Source organism: Jaculus jaculus, chromosome 5 (assembly GCF_020740685.1).
Source record: "Jaculus jaculus isolate mJacJac1 chromosome 5, mJacJac1.mat.Y.cur, whole genome shotgun sequence".
Lineage (NCBI taxonomy): Eukaryota > Metazoa > Chordata > Mammalia > Rodentia > Dipodidae > Jaculus > Jaculus jaculus.
The window spans coordinates 61,561,160-61,588,888 of record NC_059106.1 but is presented as its reverse complement, the minus strand read 5'-3'; the positions used below and the strand labels follow the sequence as shown (position 1 = coordinate 61,588,888).

At 48.0% G+C, this 27,729-nt stretch overlaps 1 protein-coding gene across 6 annotated transcripts in view; it reads right to left on the bottom strand.

Annotated features, from left to right (window-relative positions):
• The window catches only part of LOC101605199 (delta-type opioid receptor), a 307,172-nt gene that overhangs the window by 244,357 nt on the left and 35,086 nt on the right, over positions 1 to 27,729 (bottom strand). For 5 of the 6 annotated variants that reach the window (XM_045149488.1, XM_045149489.1, XM_045149493.1 and 2 more), the window contains exon 2: positions 19,471 to 19,820. In XM_045149488.1, coding sequence (XP_045005423.1) covers positions 19,471 to 19,820 — 350 coding nt within the window. Of the gene's footprint in view, positions 1 to 15,686; positions 16,229 to 19,470; positions 19,821 to 27,729 lie in introns of those variants that run through there. The other variant, XM_012951873.2, reaches the window with a different exon arrangement.

The window sequence follows — 27,729 nt, the reverse complement described above, 5'->3', positions numbered from 1 at the left end:
AGTTCCCTTCCTCCCTCCAAGCCTGAAGATGCAGGCAGGCAACTTTAAACTTAGACCTCTAGAGGACCGAGGGGACGGCTAAGTGGTTAAAGGCGCTTGTTTACAAAGCCTGCCAGCCCTGGGTTCAATTCCCCAGCTACCCATGTAAAGCCAAATAGGCATTCATTTGCAGGCACAAGAGACCACAGCATACCACTCCCCTTGCACATAAACAGACTTCTAGAATCTCTTATTCTGAGGGGGCCTGAGAGGTTATCTGGGGGCTAATGAAGGTTAAAGGCAGTGTGTTTCCCCATTAACAACAATGCACCCCAGTTACCATGCATAGCTGCTGTCTCACTGGGTCTGCAGCAGAGTCCAGGCTATCATAGCTTTTATTTTAGTTAGTTAGTTTTGTTTTTTTCAAGGTGGAATCTCTAGCCCAGGCTGACCTGACATAACTGTTCATCCTATGCTACAAAAGAGAAAGTGAGACCCAGAGTGATCGTACACACATGATGTTTCTCAGAGCACACAAAGGTAAAGTTAAAAAAAAAGTCTGGGCTGGAGAGATGGCTTAGAGGTTAAGATGCTTGCCTGTGAAGCCTAAGGACCCATGTTGGATTCTCCAGGTCCCACATGAGCCAGATGCACAAGGGGATGCCAGTGCACAAGGTCACACATGCACACAAGGTGGCTGGCACATGTGTCTGGAGCTTGATTACAGTGGTTGGATGCCCTGTCGTGCCAATTCTCTCCTTTTCCCTCTCTCTCTCTCTCTCCCTCTCTCTCTCTCACATACACACACACACATACACAAAGGCCAGTCCATAGGACTTGCCTCAAAAAATAAATAAAAGATTTAAAAAAAAAACAAAAACATCAGGTTGGAGAGATGGCTTAGCAGTTAAGGTGTTTGCCTGGAAAGGCTAAGAACCCAGTTTCAATTCTCCAAGACCCTCATAAGCCAGATGAACAAGGGGGAACATTCATCTAGAAGCCCTGGCATGCCCATTCTCTCTATTTGCCTTTCTCTCTCTCAAAATAAATAAATTAAATTAAAAAAAATCTTGCTGGAGAGATGGCTTAGTGGTTAAGGTGCTTGCCTACAAAGCCAAAGGACCCAGGTTCAACTTCCCAGCACCCACATACACCAGAAGCATATGGTGGCACATGCATCTGGAGTTTGTTTGCAGAAGCTGGAGGCCCTGGTGTGCCCATTCTCGCTACATCTTGCCCCCCCATGCCTCTCTCACGCTCTAAAATAAATAAGTAAATAAAGATTTAAAAACTGAGCTGAAGAGATGGCTTAGTGGTTAAGGCACTTGCCTGCAAAGCCTAAAGACCTAGGTTCAATTTTCCAGGTCCCACGTAAGCTAGATGCACATAGTGGCACATGATCTGGAGTCCATTTGCAGTCACTAGAGGCCCAGGCACACTCATTCTCCCTCTCTCCCTCTCTCTGTCTCTAATAAATAAATTCAAATTCAAATTCAAAAAAATCACCACACACATACTTGCACAAACATCTAGCTGTTCTTGTACATACTATGCAAACACACACCTTCAGAGCCATCCTTCCCAGTCTTGTTTGTTTGTTTTTGGAGGTAGGGTTTCATTCTAGTCCAGGCTGACCTGGCATTCACTCTGTAGTCTCAGGGTGGCGCCAAACTCACGGTGATCCTCCTACCTCTGCCTCCCAAGTGCTGGGATTAAAGGCGTGTGCCACCACACCCAGCATCCATCCTTCCCAGTCTTAAGTGAGAGTTGGTTCTTGGAAGAGCTAAGAGGTCTTGATATCTCTTTGACCAAAGAGAGTCTGCCTCTGAGCAGGGGGCAGCTTGCTGGTCCTGCAGTCTTCACTGAGGGTTGGGGCAGGGTGAAGGGAAGCCTGGGGTAGGGCGAGGCGGGGATGTTCCAGGTCCTGAAGGGTGAGTCACATGTGGTGTAGAGGCAGATCTGGGTTAAGAAGTGATTCCTTTTCAGAGTTACTTAGTAACCAGCAGGGCCGGAAGTACTTGAGGGAGATAAGAAGGGGTTGGAGAAGCTGTCTTGGGGGCAGGAGTTTCCAAGGACTGCCTTTAGTGCACAGTGGATGCTATGGCCAATGGGCAGGTGACTGAGACGCTGGAGGATTGGCAGGGGATGGGAAGAGAGAAATGGAGCCAACAGGAGCCTCGTAGGCATTTAGGCTGGACAGGGCCTGGGGATGGGGTAGAGAAGGGACTGAGCTTAGGGAAGGGGAGAGGCAGAACCAGCTGCTGCTGAGGCAGGCTAGGGAGAGGCTACAGCTGCCCTCGTGTCTCTCCTCCATCCAACTGGGTTCCTAAGGACTGTACTTATCTCTCTGAGGCAATGTTGCCCTCACCATGGGCTAGCAGCTCTGTCATCCACTCACTAGGGGACCATGAAGTAAGGGGAACAAAAGAAACAACCAGCCAGGCATGGTAGCACATGCCTTTAATCTCAGCACTCGGGAGGCAGAGGTAGGAGGATCACCGTGAGTTCGAGTCCACCCTAAGACTACATAGTGAATTTCAGGTCAGCTTGAGCTAGAGTGAGACTCTTCCTCAAAAAAACAAAAAAAGGAAGAAAGAAAGAAAGAAAGAAAGAAAGAAAGAAAGAAAGAAAGAAAGAAAGAAAGAAAGAAAGAAAGAACTAGAGGGCCTAGGAGATGACTCAAAGGTCAGAGGTGCTTCCTTGCAAAGCCTGCCAGCCCAGTTCAATTCCCCAGCACTCACATAAAGTCTGATCCAAAGTGATCAATGCCAAAGTGGCACAAGTCTGTGAGACCAAAGCCTATGACAATGGGAGGTAGTGTCAGAACAATCCTAAACTGGGAGTCAGACTCATTTGCAGCAGCAAGAGACCCAGAGACCTTTGTCTTAAAGAAGGTGGAACACAGACAGCTCCACTAACCTCACCTCCACCCATATAGACACCCCTACACAATGTACATAGAATAAAATTAATTTTACATAAAGAAACAACCAGAGATGCAGTTACCAAGAACAGTGCTCCCTTTATTTGGAAAACAAAAGGTTGAGTCTTGGTACTAGGATGGGATCTGGGAAGGGCCAAAAGCCAGGTGTGTGAGGCAGCCTTCGTGGGTACCACACCTGCCTCCCTCACTCCCCAATTACAATCATCACCCCCACCCCCAACTCACAAATACTTTCCCATCTTTGGACAAATATACTGTGGGTTTTACTAGCAGATGTCTGTTTTTGGTCTCAAGGAACATGAGAGAAATAACTCTGCTCTCCTCTAAGATGGCAGAAGCCTCAGAACCCAACTCATACTTCCGCCCCTCCACTGGGAAGGGGCAGGGAGGATGAGACATCTGGAATAGGGGACCAAGAGTTGAAACCACACTCCTCGCCTCCTGTCTTGGTTGGGATTCTTCGAGGATGAGTTCCATCAGATGGGTTCACTCGCATGAATACCTGCCAAGAGATTCATCCCCATGACTCAATTGCTTAATTGTTCAGGGATAGGTCTGCAAGGCCACCAGGGACCTCTCTTCTCTTCTAGGCTGTCCTTCATTCTTAGGAACTGGGGAGAAGATATCCTCTTGAAAGCTGCTTTTCCAGTGAAGGTCCTCCTGGAACTCAAGGAGACACTTACAAGAGAAAGTCCTTTGCTGCAGAGCCACCCATGGCATTAAGAACCAGGAGGACAGGGTGCAGTGATGCATGCCTGTGACCCCAGCACTGCTGAGGTGGAGGGAGGAGGATCCAAGCTCCAGACCATCCTGAGACGTGTAGAGAGACCTTGGACAGAAGAAAGCCAAAGAGAGAAAGGAAACAAAGGAAGGAAGGAGAAGGAGAGAAAGAAGGAGAGAGAGAAAGGAAAGAAGGAGAGAAAGAAGAGAGGAAGGGAGGAAATGAGGGAGGGATAAAGTTGCCGATACAGCTCATCCAGCGTGGTGGTGCACTTACGCCTTTAATCCTAGCACTTGGGAAGCAGAGGTAGGAGGATCGTCATGAGTTTGAGGACAACCTGAGACTACATAGTAAATTCCAGGTCAGCTTGGGCTAGAGTGAGACCCTGCCTCGAAAACCAAATAAATAAATAAAAAGATAGTTCAGTGTTAAAGTGCTTGCCTGACAAGCATGAGAACCTTAGTTTGATCCCCAGTACCCATGTAAAATGACAGGAGTGGTGACGCAAACCTATAATCCCAGCACAAGAAGAAAGAGACAGGTGGATCCCTGGGCCTCTCTGGTCTAGCCTAATGAGTGAATTCTACACCAATGAGAAAACCTGTCTTAAAGGAGGTGGATACCCAATGTTGTCCTCTGGCCTCCACATGCACTCACATACACATGTACCCACACACACATGCATCTGCGCACACACAGAGAGATACACATAAAAAAGAAGAAGGAGGGCTGGAGAGATGGCTTAGTGGTTAAGGTGCTTACCTGCAAAGCCAGAGGACCCAGGTTCTATTCCCCAGGGCCCACATAAGCCAGATGCACAAGTTGTCACATGCAGCTGGAGTTCATTTGCAGCCATTGGAGGCCCTGCCATGCCCATTCTCTCTCTGTCTCTCTATCTGCCTCTAGTTATCTGCCTCTCTCTCTCTCTCTCTCTCTCTCTCTCACACACACACACACATAAAAATATAAAAATACAATACAATGAAAAAAAGAGCCAGGCGTGGTGGTGCATGCTTTTAATCCCAGCACTCGGGAGGCGGAGGTAGGAGGATCGACAAGAGTTCGAGGCCATCCTGAGACTACATAGTGAATTCCTGGTCAGCCTGAACCAGAGTGAGACGCTACCTCGAAAAAAATAAAAGAGAAAGAAAGAAAGAGAAGCCAGGCATGGTGGTATACACTTTTAATCCCAGCACTTAAGACGCAGAGGTAAGAGGATCACTGTGAGTTTGAAGCCATCCTGCCACCCTGAGACTACGTAGTGAATTCCAAGTCAGCATGGGCTACAGCAAGACCCTACCTCCAAAAAATAAAAAAAGAACAATAACAACCAGAGTGAAGGGGAGGAGCATAATGTATAAATAATCTAAACATGAGAAACCAAAAAGTTCCATTTACTGGGCACCAGGACGTCATTCACCTACTCTGTAGAGTAACTACCACATGCCAGTTTGTCCCACTTAAGAGTGATGGAAACTTTCATGACCATATCACACAAGGCCCTTCATTCACACCTTCTTTGTGTGTGTGTGTGTGTGTGTGTGTGTGTGTGTGTGTGTGTGTGTGTGTGTGTGCTGGGCCTGCGCTATATGTGTGTGTGTAGATGCACATGCCCCGTGTCTATCTGTTCGGGCTCCTCCTCTATCACACTCTTATCTTTTTCCCCCACGTCAATGTCTCACTGAACCTGAAGCTTATGCAGTATTTTTGGTTAAATTGGCCGGCTAGTGAGCTTCAGTGATTTTCCTGTCTCTGCCCCCTTGGTGCGGGGGTTATAGGCATGCATAGTCATACACTACGGACTGGAAATCAAACTTGGGTTCCTATGCTTACACAGCAAGTGCTCTTACCTGCTGAGCCATCTCCACAGCCCTCACAACCTCTTTCTAAATCTCAATTCTTGCCATATAAACTTGTTTCATTTTTCCTAATATTTATTTGCTTACAAGAAGAAAGATGAGAGAAAGTATAGGTGTACCAGGGCCTCTAGCCACTGCAAATGAAGTCCAGATGCATGTGCCACCATGTGCATCTGGCTTACATGGGTACTGGGGAATTAATCTCAGGCCATCAGGCTTTGCATACATGAGCCTTAACTGTTGAGCCATCTCTCCTGTCCTTGTTTTATTTTCTTATTTTTGTTTTTTCCAGGTAGAGTTTTTCTCTAGCCCAGGCTAACATGGACTTCACTATGTAGTCTCAGGGTGGCCTCAAATTCATGGCAATTCTCCTACCTCTGCCTCCCAAGTGCTGGGATTAAAGGCGTGCGCCACCATGCCTGGCCCTTGTTTTATTTTGATAGTTATTGTTTGAGACAAGGTCTCACTCTGTAGCCCGGGCTGGCCTCAAATGCATGGCAATCCTCCTGCCTTGGCATCCCAAGTTCTGGGGTTACCAGCATGAACTTCCACAATGTTTTTTTTTTAATTAATTTATTTGTGAGGGAGAGTGAGAAAGAGAGAGAGAGAGAGAGAGAGAGAGAGAGAATGGGCACACCAAAGCCTCCAGTCACTGCAAACAAACTCCAGACACATATGCCACCTTGTGCATCTGGCTTATGTGGGTATTGGGGAATCGAACCTGGGTCCTTAGGCTTTGCAAATAAGCACCGTAACCACTAAGCCATCTCTCCAGCCCCACAATTTGTTTTTTGAGACATTGTCTCTCCTTGCAGCCCAGCTGTCCTCACACATGAGATCCTCTGGCCTCAACTCCCTGTATGCTGGAATGACAAACTTGCATTTCCATACCCAGCCACCAGTTCAGCTGTCATCCCTGATTGAGGCAATGGACTCAGATTGAAGTGTTTGTTTGGCCCAAGGTCACACAACAAAGACATGACAGGCAACCAAAATGTTGTAGAGCAAGCAGGTCTTCAAGGCAGGGAGGGACAGATGGGAAAAGGCATGACAGTGTCACAGCAGTTCTTCAGGAGGCTCACATGGGCCACCAAGGTGACGAGGCAGACTCCGGCTGAGGGAACACTGTCTCTGTGGCCTCTGTGTGCCGGGTGAGTCTCCCCAGGGCCCTCTGAGTTTTCACTTGGGAGGCCAAGGGAGGAAAGCAAAGGAATGGAGCTGGCAGACCTAAGATGACTCTTCTCTGGGCCAACCATGAACAAGTTGTGTGGCCTTGGTCAGCCATTCCTTTCCCTGAGCCTGGTTCCTCGTCAGGACCATGCCGAGTTTCTCTGTGCAACTAGGTGCAAGTAAGTGGTGCCTGTCACCAGCTACGTGTCAGCATCACAACCACCTCTCAGAGCTGGGTGTGAAGACACTAAGAGCAAGAGCTGGGCACCAAGGCTCTCCCTGGTGGTGGTACTGGGACTAGACCCCAGCTGAGCAACCTTCCAGGCCCACCACAGCTTCGCTGTGCCCATCCTGAAGATTCTCACCAGTCTGTCAGCTCCACCTTGAGTCTTCAAGCTGCCTGTAGTCAGAGCCTCAAAACTACCATGCTGGTCTCCTGATCCCTATCTGCAAGTTCAGGGTGAGGACCAGGTCCTGATTGTCCTCCATCACTCCTCCCAGAAATGAGCACTACCTGCCTAGTGCCCAGGAGCAAAACAAAGGAATAAACAATGCATAAACAAATGATGAGAGCCGGGTGTGGTGATGCACACCTGTAATCCCAGCACTTGGGAGGTGGAAACAGAAGGCTCAGACCTTGAAGTCATCCTAGTAAGTTTGATACCAGCCTTTCTGAGACCCTGTCTCAAAATCAGCAAGAAATGGCTGGAGAGACAGCTTAGTGGTTAAGGTGCTTGCCTGTGAAGCCTAAGGACCCAGGTTCAATTCCCCAGCTCCCATGTATATACATATTTTATTTTATTATTTTTATTTATTTGGAGGGGGGGAGAAAAAGGTAGATAGAGAGAATGGGTACACCAGGGCCTCCAGCTCTGCAAATAAACTCCAGATGCATGTGCCACTTTGTGCATCTGGCTTTCATGGGAACTGGGGAATTGAACTTGGGTCCTTTGGCTTTGCATGCAAATTTTGTCTTAACTGCTAAGCTATCTCTCCAGACCCCCAGATCCCATGTAAGCCAGATGCCACATGGTGGCGAATGCATCTGGAGTTCATTTGCAGTGGCTAGAGGCCCTGGTGCACCCATTCTCTCTCTCTCATAAATAATAAATACATTTAAAAAAATAGCAAGAAGCCAGGCATGGTGGCACATGCCTTTAATCCCAGCACTTGGGAGGCAGAGGTAGGAGCATCGCCATGAATTCGAGACCACCCTGAGACTACATAGTAAATTCCAGGTCAGCCTCAGCTAGAGTGAAACTCTACCTCAAAAACAACAATGAAAAAGAGCAAGAACTCAAAAAGGAAAGGAAGAAAGGCATGGAAGGAGGAAGGAAAGGGAAGGGGAGGGGAGGGGAAGGGAGGGAGGGGAGAAGAGGGGAGGGGAGGGGAGGGGAGGGAAGGGAAGGGGAGGGAAAGGAAAAGGATGGGAAGGGAAGGGACAGGAGGGAAGGGGAGGGGAAGAGAGGGAAAGAAGGAAGGAAAGAAGGAAGAAAACTGTGTTTTAGGGGTATTTTGAGCAGTAGGGCCAAATCCTAGCAGAAGGGTCACTACTGTCTATAGACTCTTCAGAGTCATCAGAACTGGTTTTGTCCAGATCTGCTCTAGATTCAGAATGTGTTTCGGTTATCAACAGGGGGCCTAGTCTGTTTTACTTGTTTTGTTGTTGTTGTTTTGTTTTTCAAGGTAAGTTCTCACTCTAGGCCAGGCTGATCTGGAATTCAGTATGTAGTCTTAGGCTGGCCTCAAACAGTGATTCTCCTATCTCTGCCTCCCTAGTATTGGAATTAAAGTTGTGTGCCACCACACCTGGCTATTTAAGGTTTTTATTGCATGTGTATGCATGTTCATGTGGGGGGGGCACATGTGTGTATAAGTGCCATGTGTTTGTGGGGGGGGGGCACATGTCTGTGTAAGTTCCATGTGTTTGTGTGGGGGCCAGAAGTTAACACTGGGTGTCTTTCTCAGTAACTCTCCGCCTTATTCTTTGAGACAGGATCTCCCACTGAACCTAGAGCTCGCCACTTCTGCTAGACTAGCCAACCAGTTAGCCACAGAGATTTAGTCTTCACCTCCCCAGTACTGGGAAGACAAGCACATACTACCACGTGGGCTCTGGATATCTGAACTCGGGTCCTCGGGCCTTCATGACAAGTGCTTGGCCCACTGAGCCAACTCCTCAGCGTGGGTCTTTGGGTTGAGAGGCCTAGCGGGGGCCCAGCTTGGCTCTTGCTGCACCAGCTCCTCCAATGTGAGAGGCATTTCAAACTCCAACTTAAGTAAACCTCTTCAATTACAATCAACTACAGCCACCTAAGGAAGCCCATATTGGGGGCCTACTACGTGCTCGGTAGTTGAGTAGGCACTTGGCTTGCAATACCTAAGCTTTCAGAAAGGGCTCGTGGGAGTGAAGCAAACTGCGGATGACCAAACTGTTAGCGAGTGACCAAGAATCTTACTAGACACCAGCACATCCGTATTGGAGGCTGACCCATCCTTGTCTCAGGTTTAAGAGGAAACAGAAGCTGAGGGGGCAAATTCCTTGCCTGCTTCACGCAGCCACTTAACTTCCGAGCTTTCACATCCACACTTGGGAGCTTAGCAGGCCATGTAGGAAACTGAACTTGAGGCTTCTGGTTTACTCCCATCACCCTTCTGCCCTTCCTGCCCCCCCCCCATTCTCTGTATGATACTTGACATCCATCACTCCCTCCTCCTGGGAACACCCTCCTCCTCCAGTTTCCATGGCAACACACTCTTCCCTTCCTCCTCCTGCAGCTTCATCAGTTTCAGGGGGAAGCAGGGGGATTCCCATTCTGGGTCACTGCACCCCTGAAATCCCAACCGCATTTCCCTGTAGGTCTCTAGCTCTGACCTTGAGCTCCAGTTTTGCTTTTTACCCACAGCTACTCCCCTTGTGCTCAGAGCTTCCCAAGTGACATTAGATACATTACCTAATTAAATAAAATTAAATTCTCACAGCCACTGCATGAAAGTCCACTGTGTAGATGAGAAAGCTAAGATCAGATTCTAGTTTTCCCCCATGACTTTTCTGACATCAAGGAGAAGTTAAAAAAAAAACAACTGTAGGACATTTTTAAACCAGGGGCAAAAGCTTCCCTCCCACCTCCTGAAGAAAAAAAGGAATGGAAATTTTGGGGGAAAGAGACCTACTTCGCAGTTTTCAGAACCCTGTGATAATCTAGAATTACACTGTCAATTTGGAGCTTTAAACATGCATTGTGCACAGTACATTTTGAAAGGCAAAGATTTGGAGAGCTTCAAGAGGAACAAAAGTTCATAGAAATTTGCCCTTTTCCTTCAGATTTTTTTCTGTTTTGTTAAGTTTTCAAAAACCTCATCCCAAGATTCCAGTTACTAATGTCTGCCTGTTTTAATGATGCCTGGAATTCACAGCAAACTTGGACCTTGAAATTTTCTCTGAAATTGTCCTGGCCTGAGTTCTGTCATTCCTGACAAGTTCTGTGACCCAGTGGCAAGTGGCTTGACTTCTGTGAGCCTCAGCTTTCTCATCTAAAATGGGGATACTGCTACTTTCCCCACTAGCATGTCAAGAGGGTCTGTTGCGTTAATTTGCATAAAAACACTTGTCCTGGAGAGATTAGATTACCAGTTAAGGCGCTTGCCTGCAAAAATAAAGCCTAAGGACCCAGGTTTGCTTCCCCAGTACCCACGTAAAGCCAGATACACATGGTGGCACATGCATCTGGAGTTTGTTTGCAGTGGCTAGAGGCCCTGGCGCGCCCATTCTCTCGCGCGCGCTCAAACAAATAAACCAATAAATAAACATAAAATACTGGTACTCTTGGTCAGCTGTATCCCTAAGAAAAGAAAGCACTTGTCATTGAATACAAGGGGCAAGCAAGAGATCCTGTCTCAAACAAGGTGGAAGGAGAGGTTCAACACCCACAGGTTGTCCTTTGACTTTAATACGTACACAGTGGCACGCGTGTGCACACACCTATACAGAAATAGAAGTGAGGACTGGCCTGACTGACTCAGGGGAGCCCTGTGCCCCACTGCTCAGGACTCTCGCATGCAACTTAAACATACCCATGCTTTTGAATGCACAGTTCTCTCCTCTCAGTGACCCTTTAAAGCCCTCGGACCCTCCCACCTTTTATAGACTTGCTGCAAACATGTTTTTAGTTCAAAGCTAGAAAAAGCACTTTCCTGGGACATACTCCCTGGGGCTCCCTCTCACAGTACATGAGATGAAATTGTGTGTTTATGATTTATCTCCCAGAATTGGCTAAAGCTTTTTCTTTAATTTTTAAAAATAATTTAATTGATTTTTTATTTATTTGAAAGATGAAAGGAAGAAAGAAAGAAGGAAGGAAGGAAAAAGAAAGAAAGAGGCAGATAGGGAGAGAATGGGAACAACAGGGCCTTCAGGCCCTGCAAATGAATTCCAGACACATGAGCCACCTTGTACCTCTGGATTACATGGGTCCTGGGGAATCGAACCTGGGTCCTTCGGCTTTGCAGGCAAGTACCTTAACCACTAAGCCATCTCTCCAGCCCTGACTAAAGCTTTTTCAGGTCAGGGGGACATGTCTAACTCATTTCTGCGTCACGGTATCCACAGTGAATAGCCAGGTAGGAAGTGGATTTCAATATATTTGCATGACCTTCAATATGTATGGTGTAGCCCTGGTCTGTGCCACCCCAGCTGACCCTAGGACAAACATCTATATCAGAAGGGATAAAAAGAGCCAGGCATGGTGGCACACGCCTTTAATCCCAAACACTCTGGAGGCAAAGGTAGGAGAATCGCCATGAGTTTGAGACCACCCTGATAGTGAATTCCAGGTCAGTCTGGGCTAGTGTGAAACTCTATCTTAAAAACCAAAAAATAGGGCTGGAGAGATGGCTTAGCGGTTAAGCGCTGGCCTGTGAAGCCTAAGGACCCCGGTTCGAGGCTCGGTTCCCCAGGTCCCACGTTAGCCAGATGCACAAGGGGGCGCACGCATCTGGAGTTCGTTTGCAGAGGCTGGAAGCCCTGGCGCGCCCATTCTCTCTCTCTCCCTCTATCTGTCTTTCTCTCTGTGTCTGTCGCTCTCAAATAAATAAATAAATATTTAAAAAAAACCAAAAAATAATAATAATAAGGGATAAAAAGCAGCCTGATCTCAGTGAGCATGGTGGTGCAGAGGCATGAAGATCAAGAAATAGGTTAGGCAAGGCGTGGTGGTGCACACCTTTAACCCCAGCATTTGGGAAGCAGAGGTAGGAGGACTGCAGTAAATTAGAGGCCACCCTGATACTAAACTGTGAATTATAGGTCAGCCTGGGCTACAGTGAGACCCTACCTTGAACCCCCCCCCCAAAAAAAAGAAAAAAGAAAGAGATTAAGGGGCTGGAGAGATGGCTTAGCAGTTAAAGCACTTAACTTGCCAAGCCTAAAGACCCATGTTAGATGCTAGACTCTCCAGGTCTTGTGCAAGCCAGACACACAAGGTGATGCAAACGTACAAGGTTACACTTGTGCACAATATGGCACACATATCTGGAGTTCAATTGCAGTGGCTGGAGGCCCTGGCATGCCAATTCATTCTCTTTCTTTCTCATTAAAAAAAAAAAAGGTTAAGAGCCGGGCGTGGTGGCGCACGCCTTTAATCCCAGCACTCGGGAGGCAGAGGTAGGAGGATTGCCGTGAGTTCGAGGCCACCCTGAGACTCCATAGTGAATTCCAGGTCAGCCTGGGCTAGAGTGAGACCCTACCTCGAAAAACCAAAAAAAAAAAAAAAAAAAGGTTAAGGTAAGGTCATCCTTGGCTGCACAGTGAGTTTAAAGCCAGCCTGGGCTCTGTCTCACAAAAATAAATGGGGGCTAGGAAGATGGTTTAAGGCTCTGCAAGCCTGCCAACCCTAACCATAGCACTGGATGCAAAGTGGCTTCACCAATGGGAGGTAGAGTCAGGAGAATCCCAAAGCCTGTGTGCCAGCTCATCTGTCCTTCCCAGCAGCAAACAAGAGGGATCCTGTCTCAAACGAGGTGGAAGGAGAGGACTAACACCCCAAGGCTGTCCTCTGACCACCACATATACTCAGTGGCGCACATGCACCTATATACCTATAAAACACACACAAACAGAAAGTGAGGACCAACCTGAAAGTTGTTCTCTGATATCCACACACATACCATGGCACCAATGCCCACACCTCCTGCCAAGTAAATCAAACTTAAAAACAAAAAGCACAGGAAAAAAGGCAGCAAGCTATTTGCCTGCAAAGCCAAAGGACCCTGGTTCGATTCCCCAGGACCCATGTAAGCCAGATGCACAATGGGGTTCACACATCTGGAGTTCATTTGCAGTGGCTGGAGGCCCTTGTGTGTCTCCTCTCTCCCTCCCTCCCTCCCTCTCTCTTCTCTCTCTCTCCTCTTTCTCTGTCAAATAAATAAAATAAAATATTTTTTAAAAAGCAGCAAGCTGTCATACCCACAGGAGATGGAAGTGAGCGGGGTTAGGATAGTTCTAAAACATACTTGTCCCAGGCAGAGACAAAGGGGCCACACTCCTTGCAAGAAAAATACACCACCCTGGCTCCAGTGTCACCTGCTTCAGGAGTCTGCCCTGATTACTTGTTTAATTATTGATTAATAAAAAAACATATAATAAAAAATAGTTAAGACACTTGCCTGCAAAGCCAAAGGACCCAGGTTCGATTCCCCAGGACCCATGTAAGCCAGATGCACAAGCTGGCACATGTGCCTGGAGTTTGTTTGCAGCGGATGGAGACTCTGGCGTGACCATTCTCTATCTGCCTCTTTCTCTCTCAAAAAAAAAAAAAAAAAATTAAGCCAGGTATGGTGGTGCACAACTTTAATCCCAGCATTCCAGAGGCAGAGGTAGGAGGATCACTGTGAGCTGAAGGCCACTCTGAGAAGACATAGTGAATTCCAGGTCAGCCTGGGCTAGAGTGAGACCCTACCTCGAAAACCAAAGTGAAAAAAAGAAAGAAAATTAGTGCGAAGATTCCACATAATGGATGTCTAACACTGCTCCCTGCCTTGATGACCACATTCAAACAAAAATCTCTATGGTTACAGCGTCCATCTGGGTGGGTGGTGAGAATTATTTAGGTGGATGGCTGAACAGGGCAGGTCTCTGTAGTGACCAGCAGCATACCACATCCCAGGTCCCAGGGGAGTCATTTCCTGGAGGAATATCCCCAGGTCTAGAGTTTTTAAGAGACTTTACTCTGAGAAGGGGACAGTGCTTTACCCACTGGGGGGGGGGGTTAATGCTAGCCCCCAACCCCCTGAAGGCTGGTTCAGTCCTAATGGAGTGACAGCCTCCCAGTTTCTATTCCAAAGAAATGGCTGTCAAAGGGTAAAGAGGTGTATCGTCTCTCTTTTCTTTTTCTTTTTTTTTCTTTTTTGTTTGAGACAAAGACATCAATTTCTCTCTGTCCCAAAAAGGGAAGAAATTTAAATTTGTTTTTACAAGGATGTCAGCAGGCTGCTTCAATAGGGAGTCAAGGGAGCAGTGCTGAGGCAGTGGGGGGCAGGGTTAGGGGAACAAGGACACTGGCAATGGGTAAAGCAAAGATCTGGAGTGCCTGGGTAGGTTCCTATACTCGAGTCTGGATGGGCACACTCTTAGCAGCTAGAGAGGGGCAGCTGGAGCAGGCGGGGGGCCTGGGAGCGTAGGGACAGGGGACACAGGGCCACGGCAGCATTGCAGTGACTTGTAGAGGCCTTCCTCCCCTTCAAAGGCAGGCCCCTTACATGGACAGCTCCAGTTCCTGATTGGCACTGACACCGGACACAAGGTGGGCGGCCAGATGCTGGGAGAAGGGGACGGGGTTTATTTCAGATTCTTACTAAGAGCCTACACTGGTACTTCTGATAATCCCCACCCAGTACAAGGCACTATGCCTGAGCCTCGCATTGGGTGGGCCTTTGGGATTCAGTACTGACCGCATACACCGGAACTCTGGGGACCCTCAAAAGCATGTGCCCTCACCTTTAGGAGCTAACATGTACACAGAACCCCAGCCCTCATCTTAGCCCACCCACCTCCACCCTTTGATACAGAGGTTCGTTACAGCTAGAGTTTTGGAGCTCTGGAATCTTCTCATTCCTTCTTGAGCCTCAGGGCCCCTATTAGAACTCCATTCTGGGGACCCTAGGCAACACAGGCCCTATTCCACTCCTCTATCTTGGAGCCACTGACTCTGCCCCACTGACTTGCCCCCAGCACCATAGGGACGCAGGGTTGTTGACACTATTCAATGCAGAGACATTCATGTCCCAAGGAAATCAATGTTCTCTATGTTTTTCCCAGATGGAACCCAGGGCTTCACACATGCTAGATAAGCACCCTTGCACTGAACCACATCCCCAGCCCTCTTTACTTCCTATTTTGAGACAGAGACTCACAAAGTTGCCCACGCTGGCCTTAAACTCATTCTGTAGTCCAAGCACGCCAGCCTCTTGCCTCAGCCTCCCCAGTGGCTGGGCCACCAGGCCCCGCTAACATTCCTTTGATAAGAAGTCAAGTTGGACATAGACCTCAGTGAGTCCCGCCCCTTTGCTGTAACTTAGCGAGAACCGGGACTCTTCCAAAGTTGGGGCTCCATGCCCCTGCCACAGAGGGGCCCTTATTGTCTGGTGACTAAATCTTAAGCTGCGAAGGTCTGGCTGCCCACGTGCCTCGCACCACGGAGGCCCACACTTGCAGCTTGATTCTCAAGCCGCCATCCCCACCACTGATCGTCCCGAGTCCTCAGGTCTTAGACTGGACCCCAGTGCCCAAAAGCACTGGAGAACGTAGGTCCCAAGCCTGAGGCTGCGCCCCACTGGAGAGGCCTTCAGGGGTCCAGTGTTCAGCCACAAGTACCATTCCCTGGATTCAGTAGCTCGGGCCGTCCCAATCCTCCCCAGGCAGAAGCCTCCCTCCGCGCAGGTCCTCCGCAGGAAGCCAGCGGGAGGCCAGCCCCGTGCACAGACGCCCCGCGCCCCCGCCCAAGACCCTCGACTTCGCTCAGGCCGCAGCGCCCCCAGCAGGGCCGTCGGAGGGAGTGCAGGCGGAGACGCGCTCGCGGGCCGTGGCTTCGCGCGCGCGGCGGAAGCTGCCGGGCTCGGGGCGGCCGCAGGGCGCGCGGCAGAGCTGGCGGAAGCAGCGCTTGAAGTTCTCGTCCAGGAAGGCGTAGAGCACGGGGTTGAGGCTGCTGTTGGCGTAGCCCAGCGCGATGCACAGGTGCAGCGCGGCCACCACGAGCGGGTCGCGCCGGTCGATGTCCACCAGCGTCCAGACGATGACGAAGATGTGGATGGGCGCCCAGCACACCACGAAGGCGCCCACCACCACCAGTACCATGCGCGTGATGCGCCGCAGGCTGCGGTCCTTCTCCTTGGAGCCCGACAGCAGGCGCACGCTGCGCAGGCGCAGCAGCATCAGGCCGTAGCACACGGTGATGATGAGGATGGGCACCACGAAGGCGAAGAGGAACACGCAGATCTTGGTCACCGTGTCCCAGTACCAGCTGGGGTTAGGGAACTGGAGCATGCATACCACTGCTCCATCTGGGTGAGGGGAGAGGGAAGGGGTGGGGAAGTGGAGGAAAGACAAGAGGAGGTGAGGGGTCTGTGTGACTAAGAGCCCCATCTGCTTGACAACCCTTGTAAGGGGGTTGGTTTAGGCAAAGTGATTCTAATAGCGGGGCGTGGTGGCGCACGCCTTTAATCCCTGCACTTGAGAGGCAGAGGTGGGAGGATCGCTGTGAGTTCGAGGCCAGCCTGAGATTACATGATGAATTCCAGGTTGGTCTGGGATAGAGGGAGAACCTACCTGGAATAACAAAAACAAACAACAAAATCCGATGCTTCTGCCTAGAATGTCCTTTTTTGGTGAACGCCTATCCATTCTTAAAGACCCCAGAATCGGGGCTGGAGGGATGGCTTAGTGGTTAAGACGTTTGTCTGCAAAGCCAAAGGACCCAGGTTCTACTCCCCAGGACCCACGTTAGCCAGATGCACAAGGGCGCACATGTCTGGAGTTCATTTGCAGTGGCTGGAAGTCCTGGCATGACCATTTTCTCTCTCTCTTTCTCTCTCTCTCTCTTCCCCTCTTTCTCTTACAAAGACCCCGTAATTGGCCTATATCTGTGCCTCTCCTGGGTCTTTATGAGCCTGTCTTGAGTGGCTATAATAACTTACCCCACCCCTCTAATGCCAACCATTGTGTTACCACAACAGAACCCTGCATCAGAACCCTACCCATTTTTTAAATTGCTCCAGTGGGTCAATACTGAGGATTTATTCAAGAGCATGAGTTATGAGCAAGACTCCAGCCCTGTGCACAACGTGACCTTGGGCTTGGAACCTGAGTTCTGAGAGAAATGGGTGAGGGACCCATAGAGAGTGATTGTAGTATATGGGGTTGGCAGAATCTCCAGGGATGGCTGAGTCTAAGGCCTTCGTTGTATAGATGGCAGAACCAGCCCCAGAAAGCTACGGCAGCGAGGAGGCCCATCTGGCTGAGCCTCCAGCAGGACTGCAGTTAATGAAGTGTGAACCGAAGGCTGACAGTGAGGACTAGGGCCCCGCTGCTCAGTGAACACCAACTGTTCCCAGGCTGTAGAAGGGCATCAGGGACCATGCCCTCGTGAAGGTCAAGGTAGCCAAGAAGTCTCCCATCAGGTCTCTTCTCTTTTCCCACCCACAGCACCAGAGCCTCTGCCAACCTCCACCTAAGGGACCAAAAGGAGCATCAGACCTGAGGGCTGGAGTCTTGAACCCAAGCCAAGTTCCATCAGATGTCTGACTGTGAGACCCAAACGGAACCATCTCTCTTACCTCTTTTCCTTTTTTGCTTCAGGCTGCTAAGCCTGAATGTGATGTAAGTGACAATGATCCAGGATGAAGAGAACTTCTCAGTTTTTTCTCCCTCCCTCCTTTCCTTTCTTCCTTCTATCCATCCAGAAAAGGTCTCACTATATAATCTAGGCTGAATTTGTGATTCTGTTGTCTCAGCCTCCTGGGATGACAGGCATGTTCCACACTTGACCTCAGTTTTCTTACAGTTGAAGGGAGGTAGGTGTTCCTACCTGGTTTACTCCATGGGGCTTCATCATTTGCAGCTGCTATTTATGGGGCCTTGGCTAGGAGCCAGGCTTTTTCCTGAATACTCTGCACATATCATTGCATTCAACCTCCATGCTCCAGGAGCTGGTGTGGTCAGAGTGAGCTGCTAATGTCTTACTCGCCCTTCCAGCCTACATTTGTCACTTCCTTACATCAAGGTGGAACATGTGACCAGCTATTCTTAGGAAGAGTGGATTCTAACATTTAAAAGCAGTTATACTTTCTCCCTACACCAGACACCAGCAGTGGAAGATTCAGGAACCCTCACAGGGCCTGAGTTCCCATTACTATGTCCCTCCTCCTCACTGTGGATTGTGATGGAGTTAGAAACTACTGTGTTAAGCCCCTGAGCTTTGGGCATGCTTGTTGCAGCAGCTATAGTGGACAATCCAGGTCGTTCCTATCATGATTATCCTGTACTCCAAGAGAGGCACCTGTCTAGAGGCCATTCTCTAGACCTCATTCTGGCTGATGGTTTTCTTTTTCTTTCTTTTTATGTTTTTGTCTTTGTTCCCCCCCCACACACACACTTCTTTTTTGAGATATGGTCTCCCTCTAGCCCAGGCTGACCTAGAATTCACTATGTAGTTTCAGAGTGACCTCGAACTCACAGCAATCCTCCTACCTCTGCCTCCTGAGTGCTGGTATTAAAGGCATGCACCACCACACTCAACTGCGTTTGTTTTTGAGACAGGGTCTCATGTAGTCTAGAAAGGCCTCAAACTGGTTATGTAGCTGAGGCTGGCCTTGAACTCCTGATCCTCCTACCTCTACCTCCAGAGTGCTGAGATTATAGACGTACATCACCACTGAGTTCATGTGGTGCCAGGAGTCAAACCCAGAGTCCTATGCATGCTAGACAAGAACTTTAAAGATGAGCTATAGGGGTTGGAGAGATGTCTTAGTGGTTAAGGCATTTGCCTGCAAAGCCTAAGGACCCAGGTTCAAGTCCCCAGTACCCCCATAAGCCAGGTGCACATGTGTCTGGAGTTCATTGGCAGTTGCTAGAGCCCCTGGAATGCCCATTGTCTCTCTCTCTCTCAAATAAATAAATAGAATGTAAAAAACTAGCTTTATTCTCAGTTCTCCTTTGTTTTCACTTTCTCTCCTTTTTCTCTCCTTCCTTCCTATCTTCTTTTTTGTTTCCTGCAAGTTCTTACTTTGCAGCCTAGTTTGGCCTTGAACTCCAGCTCCTCGGGACTCAGCCTCCCAAGTGCTATGTTACAGGCATGTATATAATCATGTGGTTTTCAACGTGGAGTGAAGGGGAGTTTACAGCGGCCTCTGCTTCTCACTGGTCAGTAACATTCATAACCCAGTGGTTATCCATCCATTTCCCTATATCTATACAGTTCTGACCAGCCAGCCACCTAGATATATGTCCACATACACACAAACAAGCCATTATAAATTCCTTCTGGCCAGCAGCGTATTTGACCATTGAGTCATTCATCCTCACCCATATACCACCACTGGCTTGGAAGACAAGTGTCTACCACCCACACATACCACTGGCTGACTATCCTCCCTCTAGCCATCCCCCTCCTTTCATTACTGGCAAATCCATACCCTCACTGGTGACCATCCCCATTCAACCCAGTAAATGCCCTGAAAACCCCCAGAGACCCAAGTGCTGCCTCCTGTGGTCAGAGGCCCTTGCTACGACTGCCTTTCTCACTCACCCCGGGGTCGGGTCACAGCCATGACCATGATGGGGACCCCAACACCTGAGGCCAGGATCCAGATGCAGATGTTGATCAGCTTGGCCTTGGCAGGTGTTCGGAAGTCTAGGGCCTTGACGGGGTGGCAGACAGCAATGTAGCGGTCCACGCTCATCATAGTGAGTGTGAAGATGCTGGTGAACATGTTGTAGTAGTCGATGGAGAGCACGGCCTTGCAGAGCAGTTCCCCGAAAGGCCAGGTCTCCATCAGGTACTTGGCACTCTGGAAGGGCAGCGTGCTGGTGGCGAGTGCATCAGCCAAGGCCAGGTTGAAGATGTAGATGTTGGTGGCCGTCTTCATCTTAGTGTACCTTAGAAGGAAGAGCAGGGCAGTTAATCCACTTCACAGATTGCAGTTTCTTTTGTTGCTGCTGTTTTTTTGAGGTAGGGTCTCCCTCTAGCTCCAAGCAGACCTGGAATCACTATGTAGTCTCAGGCTGGCCTCAAACTCACAGCGATCCTCCTACCTCTGCCTCCCAAGTGCTAGGATTAAAGGCGTGTGCTACCACGCCTGGCTCTTTTTTTTTTTTTTAATTGTTTATTCATTTAAGAGAGCATGAGGGAGAGAGAGAGAGAATGGGTTCATCAGGGCCTCTAGGCATTAAAATACTTTTATTTGTTTGAGAGAGAGAATGGGCATACCAAGGCCTCTTGCCACTACTGCAAATAAACTTCAGATACAAAAAAAAAAAAAAAAAAAAAGGGTTGGGCTAGAGAGATGGCTTAGCGGTTAAGCGCTTGCCTGTGAAGCCTAAGGACCCTGGTTCGAGGCTCAGTTCCCCAGGTCCCACATTAGCCAGATGCACAACGGGGCGCACGCGTCTGGAGTTCGTTTGCAGAGGCTGGAAGCCCTGGCGCGCCCATTCTCTCTCTCCCTCTATCTGTCTTTCTCTCTGTGTCTGTCGCTCTCAAATAAATAAATAAATAAATAAATTTTTAAAAAAAGGGCATGGTGGCACACGCCTTTAATCCCAGCACTCAGGAGGCAGAGGTAGGAGGATCACAGTGAGTTCGAGGCTACCCTATGAGAGAACATAGTGAATTCCAGGTCAGCCAGAGCTACAGTGAAACTGTACCTTGAGAAACAAAAAAAAAAAAAAAAACCTCCAGATACATGCACCACTTTGTGTATCTGGCTTTATGTGGGTACTAGGGAACTGAACCCAGGCTGGCAGACGTTTTGCAAGCAAGGGCTTTTAACTGCTGAGCTATCTCCGCAGCCTCATAGATTTCAGTTTCTATGAAACTCTGGAAAGTGAAACGACTTATCCAAGGTCATAGAAAAGGTGGCAGGTGCCGGGCATGGTGGCGCACGCCTTTAATCCTAGCACTTGGGAGGCAGAGGTAGAAGAACTGCTGTGGGCTCAAGGCCACCCTGAGACTACATAGTGAATTCCAGGTCAACCTGGGTCAAAGTGAGACCTTACCTCAAAAAAAAAAAAAAAGAAAAGATGGCAGGCAAGCAGGCATGGTGGTGCACTGTAATCACACTATAACCACTGTAATCTGTAATCACAGCACTCAGGAGGCTGAGGTAGGATCTCAAGTTCAAGGCTAGCCTGGGCTACATGACAGCCTCTCTAAGATGCAGGTGCACATCTGTTAAAGCTGTCTGTCCACGATGGCAGAGGTTTTTTGGGGGGGGTTAAAAAAGAAAGTAGGGGGCTGGGGAAATGACTTAGCAGTTAAGGCGTTTGCCTGTCAAGCCCAAAGACCCCAGTTTTATTCCCCAGGACCCACATAAACCAGATGCACAACGGGTGCATCTGGAGTTCGTTTGCAGTGGCTAGAGGCCCTGGCACGCCCATTCTCTCTTTCTCTCTGCCTCTTCCTCTGTCTCTCATTCTCTCAAATAAATAAATAAATATTTTTTTAAAAAAAAAGAAAATGGACTCATTTGTCCTCCAAAACCAGCATCTGTCCCATTCCTTCTCAAAATAGCTGCTATTTGCTCTAGGGCTGGAGCAGCAAAAAGTTTTTGCTCAAAGCTAGCAGAAAATGGGAGTTTGGGGAAATGTGTCTTCAGTGGGGTGTGGATCACAGCTGTGTGGGAGGCGGTCTCAAGCCCACAGCTGACTCGTCTAATTTCTCTGCTCTTACACAGAACAATTCGAGGCTGTTCTTTGCCTGCTATTTTGATTTGTGAAGGATCCTTCCATTCCCAGAGGGGGCTGGGATGCTGGGAAGTAAGAACTGAGGCGGCTGGAGCTGGCCCACAGGCGGCCGGAGGTCAGGGGAGTTTCCCTCTCGCTGGCCCACACCGCAGCCACAGCCTGTGCTCGTGACCTCCTTAGGTTCTTGTCTCCAGCTGCAAGCCAAATCAGACCCCACTCCTGCTCTCTTCCCCAGCAACTGGCCACAGCTCCTTCTGTATTTCACAAGTTGGCCCCAACTATCTTGTCCTTGACTAGTGTCCCCTGCCACGCACTGGCCTCTTCACTATTCCTTAGACATGTCAAGCCCAGTGCATCTCGGAGTCTGTAGACTTGACATTCCTTCTGCCTGCAACCCTTATCCCCAACATTTCGCATGCTTTCCACTTCACTTAATCCCAAACCCTATTCATACGCCACCTCCTCCAAGAGGCTGTCCTGGTCACCCTATCTTAAGCTGCTGTAGTCTTCTTTTCTTCAGACTGGCCTTTTTTAAAAGATATATTTTATTTATTTATTTGATACAGAGAAAGAGGCAGAGAGAGAGAGAGAGAGAGAGAGAGCAGAAGAGAATGGGCATGCCAGGGCCTTCAGCCACTGTAAATAAACTCCAGATGCATGCGTCCCCTTGTGCATCTGGCTTACGTGGGTCCTGGAGAATCGAACTAGGATCCTTTGGCTTTGCAGGCAAATGCCTTAACCACTAAGCAATCCCTCCAGCCCCAGACTGGCTGTTTTATGTGTGTGTGAGAGAGAGAGAAAGTGAGAGAGAGAACTGGCACACCAAGGCCTTCAGCCACTGCAGTCGAACTCCAGATGCGTGTGCCCTCTTGTGCACATGTGCGACCTTACGTGCTTGTGTCACTGTGCATCTAGCTTACGTGGAACCTGGAGAGTCAAACATAAGTCCTTAGGCTTCACAGGCAAGGGCCTTAGCTGCTAAGCCATCTCTGTAGCCCTCCAGTCTGCTTTATACTATGAACTACCACCTCACGTTATCACTGACATCTTATCTTCCACTGGGCTCTCTGGCTCATGCAAGCTCCCTGAAGGCAGGGGACCATGTCCAACAGTGCACAGTCGACTCTTAAGCATGTGTCATAATGGTGTCTTGTTCCAGGGCTCATAGGTCTCCAGGACACAGGCAATACCTGCTTTCCCCCAAGTCCAATATGCACAAGAGTCATGCCGCCAGCTCTGAAAGGGGGATCTGCTGTGGTCATTGTGCAAAAGAAAATTCTCTGGACCCACATAAAAGCCAGACACAGAAAGTGGTGCATGCATCTGGAGTTCATTTGTAGCAGCAAGCGGGCCTGGCAAGAACATACACACATGTACAAATAAATGCATATAAATTTTCTTAAACTCAGGGTCTACATTGGTTTATGTGACATGGCTGTCTCACTATGTTGCCACGGCTAGGGTCACTCTCGGGTCACTCTCTCTTTCACCTTAGCTTTCCCAGCTGCTGAGGTTATGATATGTACGCTGTGCCCAGTTTTCTGTTTTCTTTTTTTTTTTTTTTTTTTAGGTAGGGTCTCACTCTAGCCCAGGCTGACCTGGAATTCACTATGGAGTCTCAGGGTAGCCTCAAACTCATGGCAATCCTCCTACCTCTGCCTTCCGAATGCTGGGATTAAAGGTGTGAGCCACCATACTCCACTTTCTTTTTTTTTTTTTAGGGTTTATATTCTTTGTAGATAACTGTTCACTTCTGAATAAAAGAGTATAGTAAAATTACATTTACTTTCTAGTACAGGTTTTTATTTTCCTGAAGTTAATAATTACTTCCTTTTGTTGTGCATGTGTTTTGTTTTGAGATGGGTCTCATGTTGCCCTCAGACTTCCTATGTAGCCATGGATAACCCTGAACTTCTGATTTTCTACCTCCTAAGTGCTGAAATTACAGGCATGCACCACCTCACCTAGTATTTTACTGTGCTGAGGATCAAGTCCAGGTCTGCATGTATGATAGGCAAGCACTCTATATTAACTGAGCTACATCCCCAGCCCTTGGGTTTTTATCCTTTTGAAAACATTCTTTATTGAGAATAAGTGTTATTTTTAAATTTTTGATTATAAGGGCATTACATGTAGTTAGTTTTGGTTATCCCTTCCCCTCTCCTCTCCCTTCCCCCCTTCCTTCCACTCACTCCCCATTCAGTCCCCTTTGACTGTCACTAAGACCCTCCCTATCCTCCCTTGAAGCCTCTTTTTTCCTCCTGTAGTGTGCCGGTCTGATTCAGGTGTCCCCCATAAACTTATGTGTTCTGAATGCTAGGTCCCCAGCTGGTGGCAGTTTGGGAATTGGAGCCTCCTAGAGGCAGTGTATTGTTGGCAGTGGGTTTATGGTTGCTATAGCCAACTTCCCCTTGCTAGTGTTTGGCACACTCTCCTGCTGCTGTTGTCCACCTGATGTTAGCCAGGAGGTGAGGTCCACCCTCTGCTCATGCCATCATTTACCTCGGCCATCATGGAGTTTCCCCCTCGAGCCTGTAAGCCAAAATAAACCCTTTTCTCCCACAAATTGCTCTTGGTTGGGTATTTCCTGCCAGTATTGCAACACTTCCCTCTCACAGGCCCTTTTCTAGTTTCTGGGAGTCTCCATACTCTCACTCCAATAATTGATTTTGTTTTCTTGAGAAAGGGTCTTATGTAGCACAGGCTAGCCTTGAATTCACTATACAGCCACAGATGACTTTGAACTCCTGATCTTCATAAGCCCATTTTCCCCAAGTGCTAGGATTACAGGTATGGACCATCATACCCAACTTTAATTGCTTCTTTTTTTAATGATTTTTAAATTTTTTATTTATTTATTTGAGAGAGAGACAGAAAGAAGCAGATAGAGAAAGAATGGGTGCATCAGGGCCTCCAGCCACTGGAAACGAACTCCAGATGCACACACCACCTTGTACATCAGTCTCACATGGGTCCTTTGGCTTTGCTGGCACATGCCTTAACTGCTCAGCCATCTCTCTAGCTCCTTAATTGCTTCTTTTTTCATTTGTTTAGTTCTATGTACATATTACAAAATCTCATCAAACCCAGCAGCAGATCTGTAGAATGCTTTTCTGTATGTAGAGAGACACGTAATCTATGTGTTTGTCCCCTATGTTTTCCTAGGGATCAGCTTTCCAGGCCCTCCCTCTCCCCAACACTGGTGCTTGGGAGTCGCACTCCAGCCTCTTCCATGACAGCACTTGTTTCCTGGCTGGGAAGTCTCCACCTGGGCTTATGCCTTCATTTTGGTGCATCCTGTAGTCACTTCCTGAGAAAGGGTGTAGAGAAGGCAAAGTTTTTATTCCCTTGTCTGAAGGCATCTTGATTCTAATGTCTTTTTTTTTTTTTTGATTGTATATAAAATAGGAGGAAATAATTTTTTTCTTTTTTTTATTAACATTTTCCATGATTATAAAATATATCCCATGGTAATTCCCTCCCTCCCCACCCCCACACTTTCCCATTTGAAATGCCATTCTCCATCAGAAGGAGGAAATAATTTTTAAAAATTCATTTCAGAGAGAGAGGCAGCAGCAAGAAGCCAGGGCCTTCAGCCACTGCACACTGCACTCCAGATGCATGTGCCCCCTTGTGTGCATTTGTGACGTTGTGCGCTTGTGTCACTGTGCTTACATGGGACCTGGAGATTCAAACATGAGTTCTTAGGCTTCACAGGCAAGTGCCTTAACTGCTAAGCCATCTCTCCAGCCCTCAAATGAATTTTTTAAAAAGCATTTTAGTTATGACTCCCTCATCTCCTATCTTGAAGTGTTACCACTGAAGTATTTTAAAACATTTTGATATCTGATGGTTTCTAGGTAATCTGTCCTCCTCACCCTAAAACTTTCAGAATCTCCTCTTTCTTCTAGGTAGTATGACATTCCATCACACCCTGCTTTGGGGTGGCTCGTTTCATCTGTACTGGGTCCCCTCTGTCCAAAGACTCATGTCCTTATATGAAATGGTCTTATCTGATGTCTTTGGTAAATTCCTTTCTTTCTGCTTTACCTTGAATCTCTGGAAACTGTGAGTCAGATATTGGTCCTCCTGGATTGATCCTCTAATTTTCTTATATTGTATTTTTGTTATAGCCACTGGAGAATTTCCTTTTCATTATCTCTCAACTCTTCTATTGACTTTTGAAAAATTATTTTGACTCTTGTGTTCTATTTTCCCAGCGTGCCCTTTCTTCACTCATTATTCCTTCTCTCTGTAGCACTTATGGCATCTTATTTCACAGGCACAATATCATCTCTTAACTCTCCAGGTACACCGATAATCTTTGTTTTGTGTTGTGTTGTCTTCTGTTCTGTGTGGTCTATGTGCTTCAAGTGTCTTGGCTTATATGTTTGCTTTTATCTCCTTTTTTACCCTGGAGACTGCAAATATCTGGTGAGACATGACTAAAGATCAATTTTGTATGTTGTTTTTTTTGAGATAGGGTCTCACTGATTTCCAGCTCAGTTTGGCCTTGAACTCATGGCAATCCTCCTACTTCAGCCTCCTGAATGTTGGGACTAAAGATATGTGCCACCACTCCAAGCAATATTATTATTATTGTTGTTGTTGTTATTATTATTGGTTTTTCAAGGTAGGGTTTCACTATAGCCTAGGCTGAACTGGACTCTGGGTGGCCTTGAACTCACAGTGATCCTCCTATCTCTGCTGCCGTAGTGCAGGATTAATTTTGGAATGAAGCCCTGAACAAGTAACTGGCAAATGTGTGTGCACACATAAATAAATAAACACATATGTGTGTGTGTGTGTGGATCCTGACAACTTGTGGGCCTTGAGATAAGAGCTTGTACACTGCAGGCATATAAATATAAATATCAGCTTCTAAAGGTCTCTGTCCTCCCGTCAGTGTCTCTTGCTTCTGCTGTCAGGATTCTGGTTTCAGAGCTCGGCTTAGGCACCCCATGCCCAACAACATTTTCAATTTGGTACTTCCCTTTGCCCCTTTCTGTGTCTGTTGACCCTGGGCCCTGAACTTACTCCAGGTTAACTTCTCCAGGGAGAACCCCTGCGTCACCCTTCCCATCCCTCGTGCTGAAGGGGAGGCCAGCCCCTGACACCGTCCCTCATTTAACCCATGGGCCCAGGTGTCAAGATGTGTGTGCAACCAAACTCTGCATCCAGAACTCCCAGCATGCCCTGTGCTCTCTGCTCAGGCTACCATGAGGACATCTAGCCCTTACTTGGCCAACCTATATAGTCATGGTACCTCCTGCACTGAGGCCAGGACTAGGCCCAGGGTGGCCTGGAGGAGACTGAGAACAGCATCCTCACCACAGAACCACACCTGGGCTGGTATGAAAACCCAGAGAACAGCAGATGACTCCTCACCTGCAGGAAGAGACCTGAGAATGGAGAAGGTGATTTTACTAAGATGGGGTCTAGCCAGGTATGGTGATACACACCTGTAATTCTAGCACTCAAGAAACTGATGTAGGAGGATCACATATTTGGGGCCAGCTTTGGATACATAGTAAGATCCTGTCTTAAAAAAACAATAATGGGGCTGGAGAGATGGCTTAGTGGTTAAGGTGCTTGCCTGTGAAGCCTAAGGACCCATGTTCGACTCTCCAGATCCCACGTAAGCCAGACACACAAAGGTGAGGCAAGTGCAAGGTCTCACATGCCCAATAGGTGGCGCAAGCATCTGGAGTTTGATTACACTGGCTGGGGTCCTGATGTGCCACTTCTCTCTCTGTCTGTCTTTTTCTCTAAATAAATAAATAATAAAGCCAGGCACAGCAGCACACACCTCTAATCACAGCACTTGAGAGGTAAAAGTAGGAGGATCACCATGAATTCGAGGCCACCCTGAGACTACACAGTGAATTCCAGGCCAGCCTGGACTAGAGTGAAACTCTACCTCAAAAAAGAAAACAAAACAACAACAACAACAAAAAACCCACAATAATAAAATAAAATAAAAATCCAGGCAGGGTAGCAGAGAGTCCTTTGGCTTCACAAGATGCAACAATGTGGGGCCCAAGAGTTCCACTGCTCCTTCTACTGATCATCTCCTGCCCCTGATCAGTCCCACACCTCACCCTGC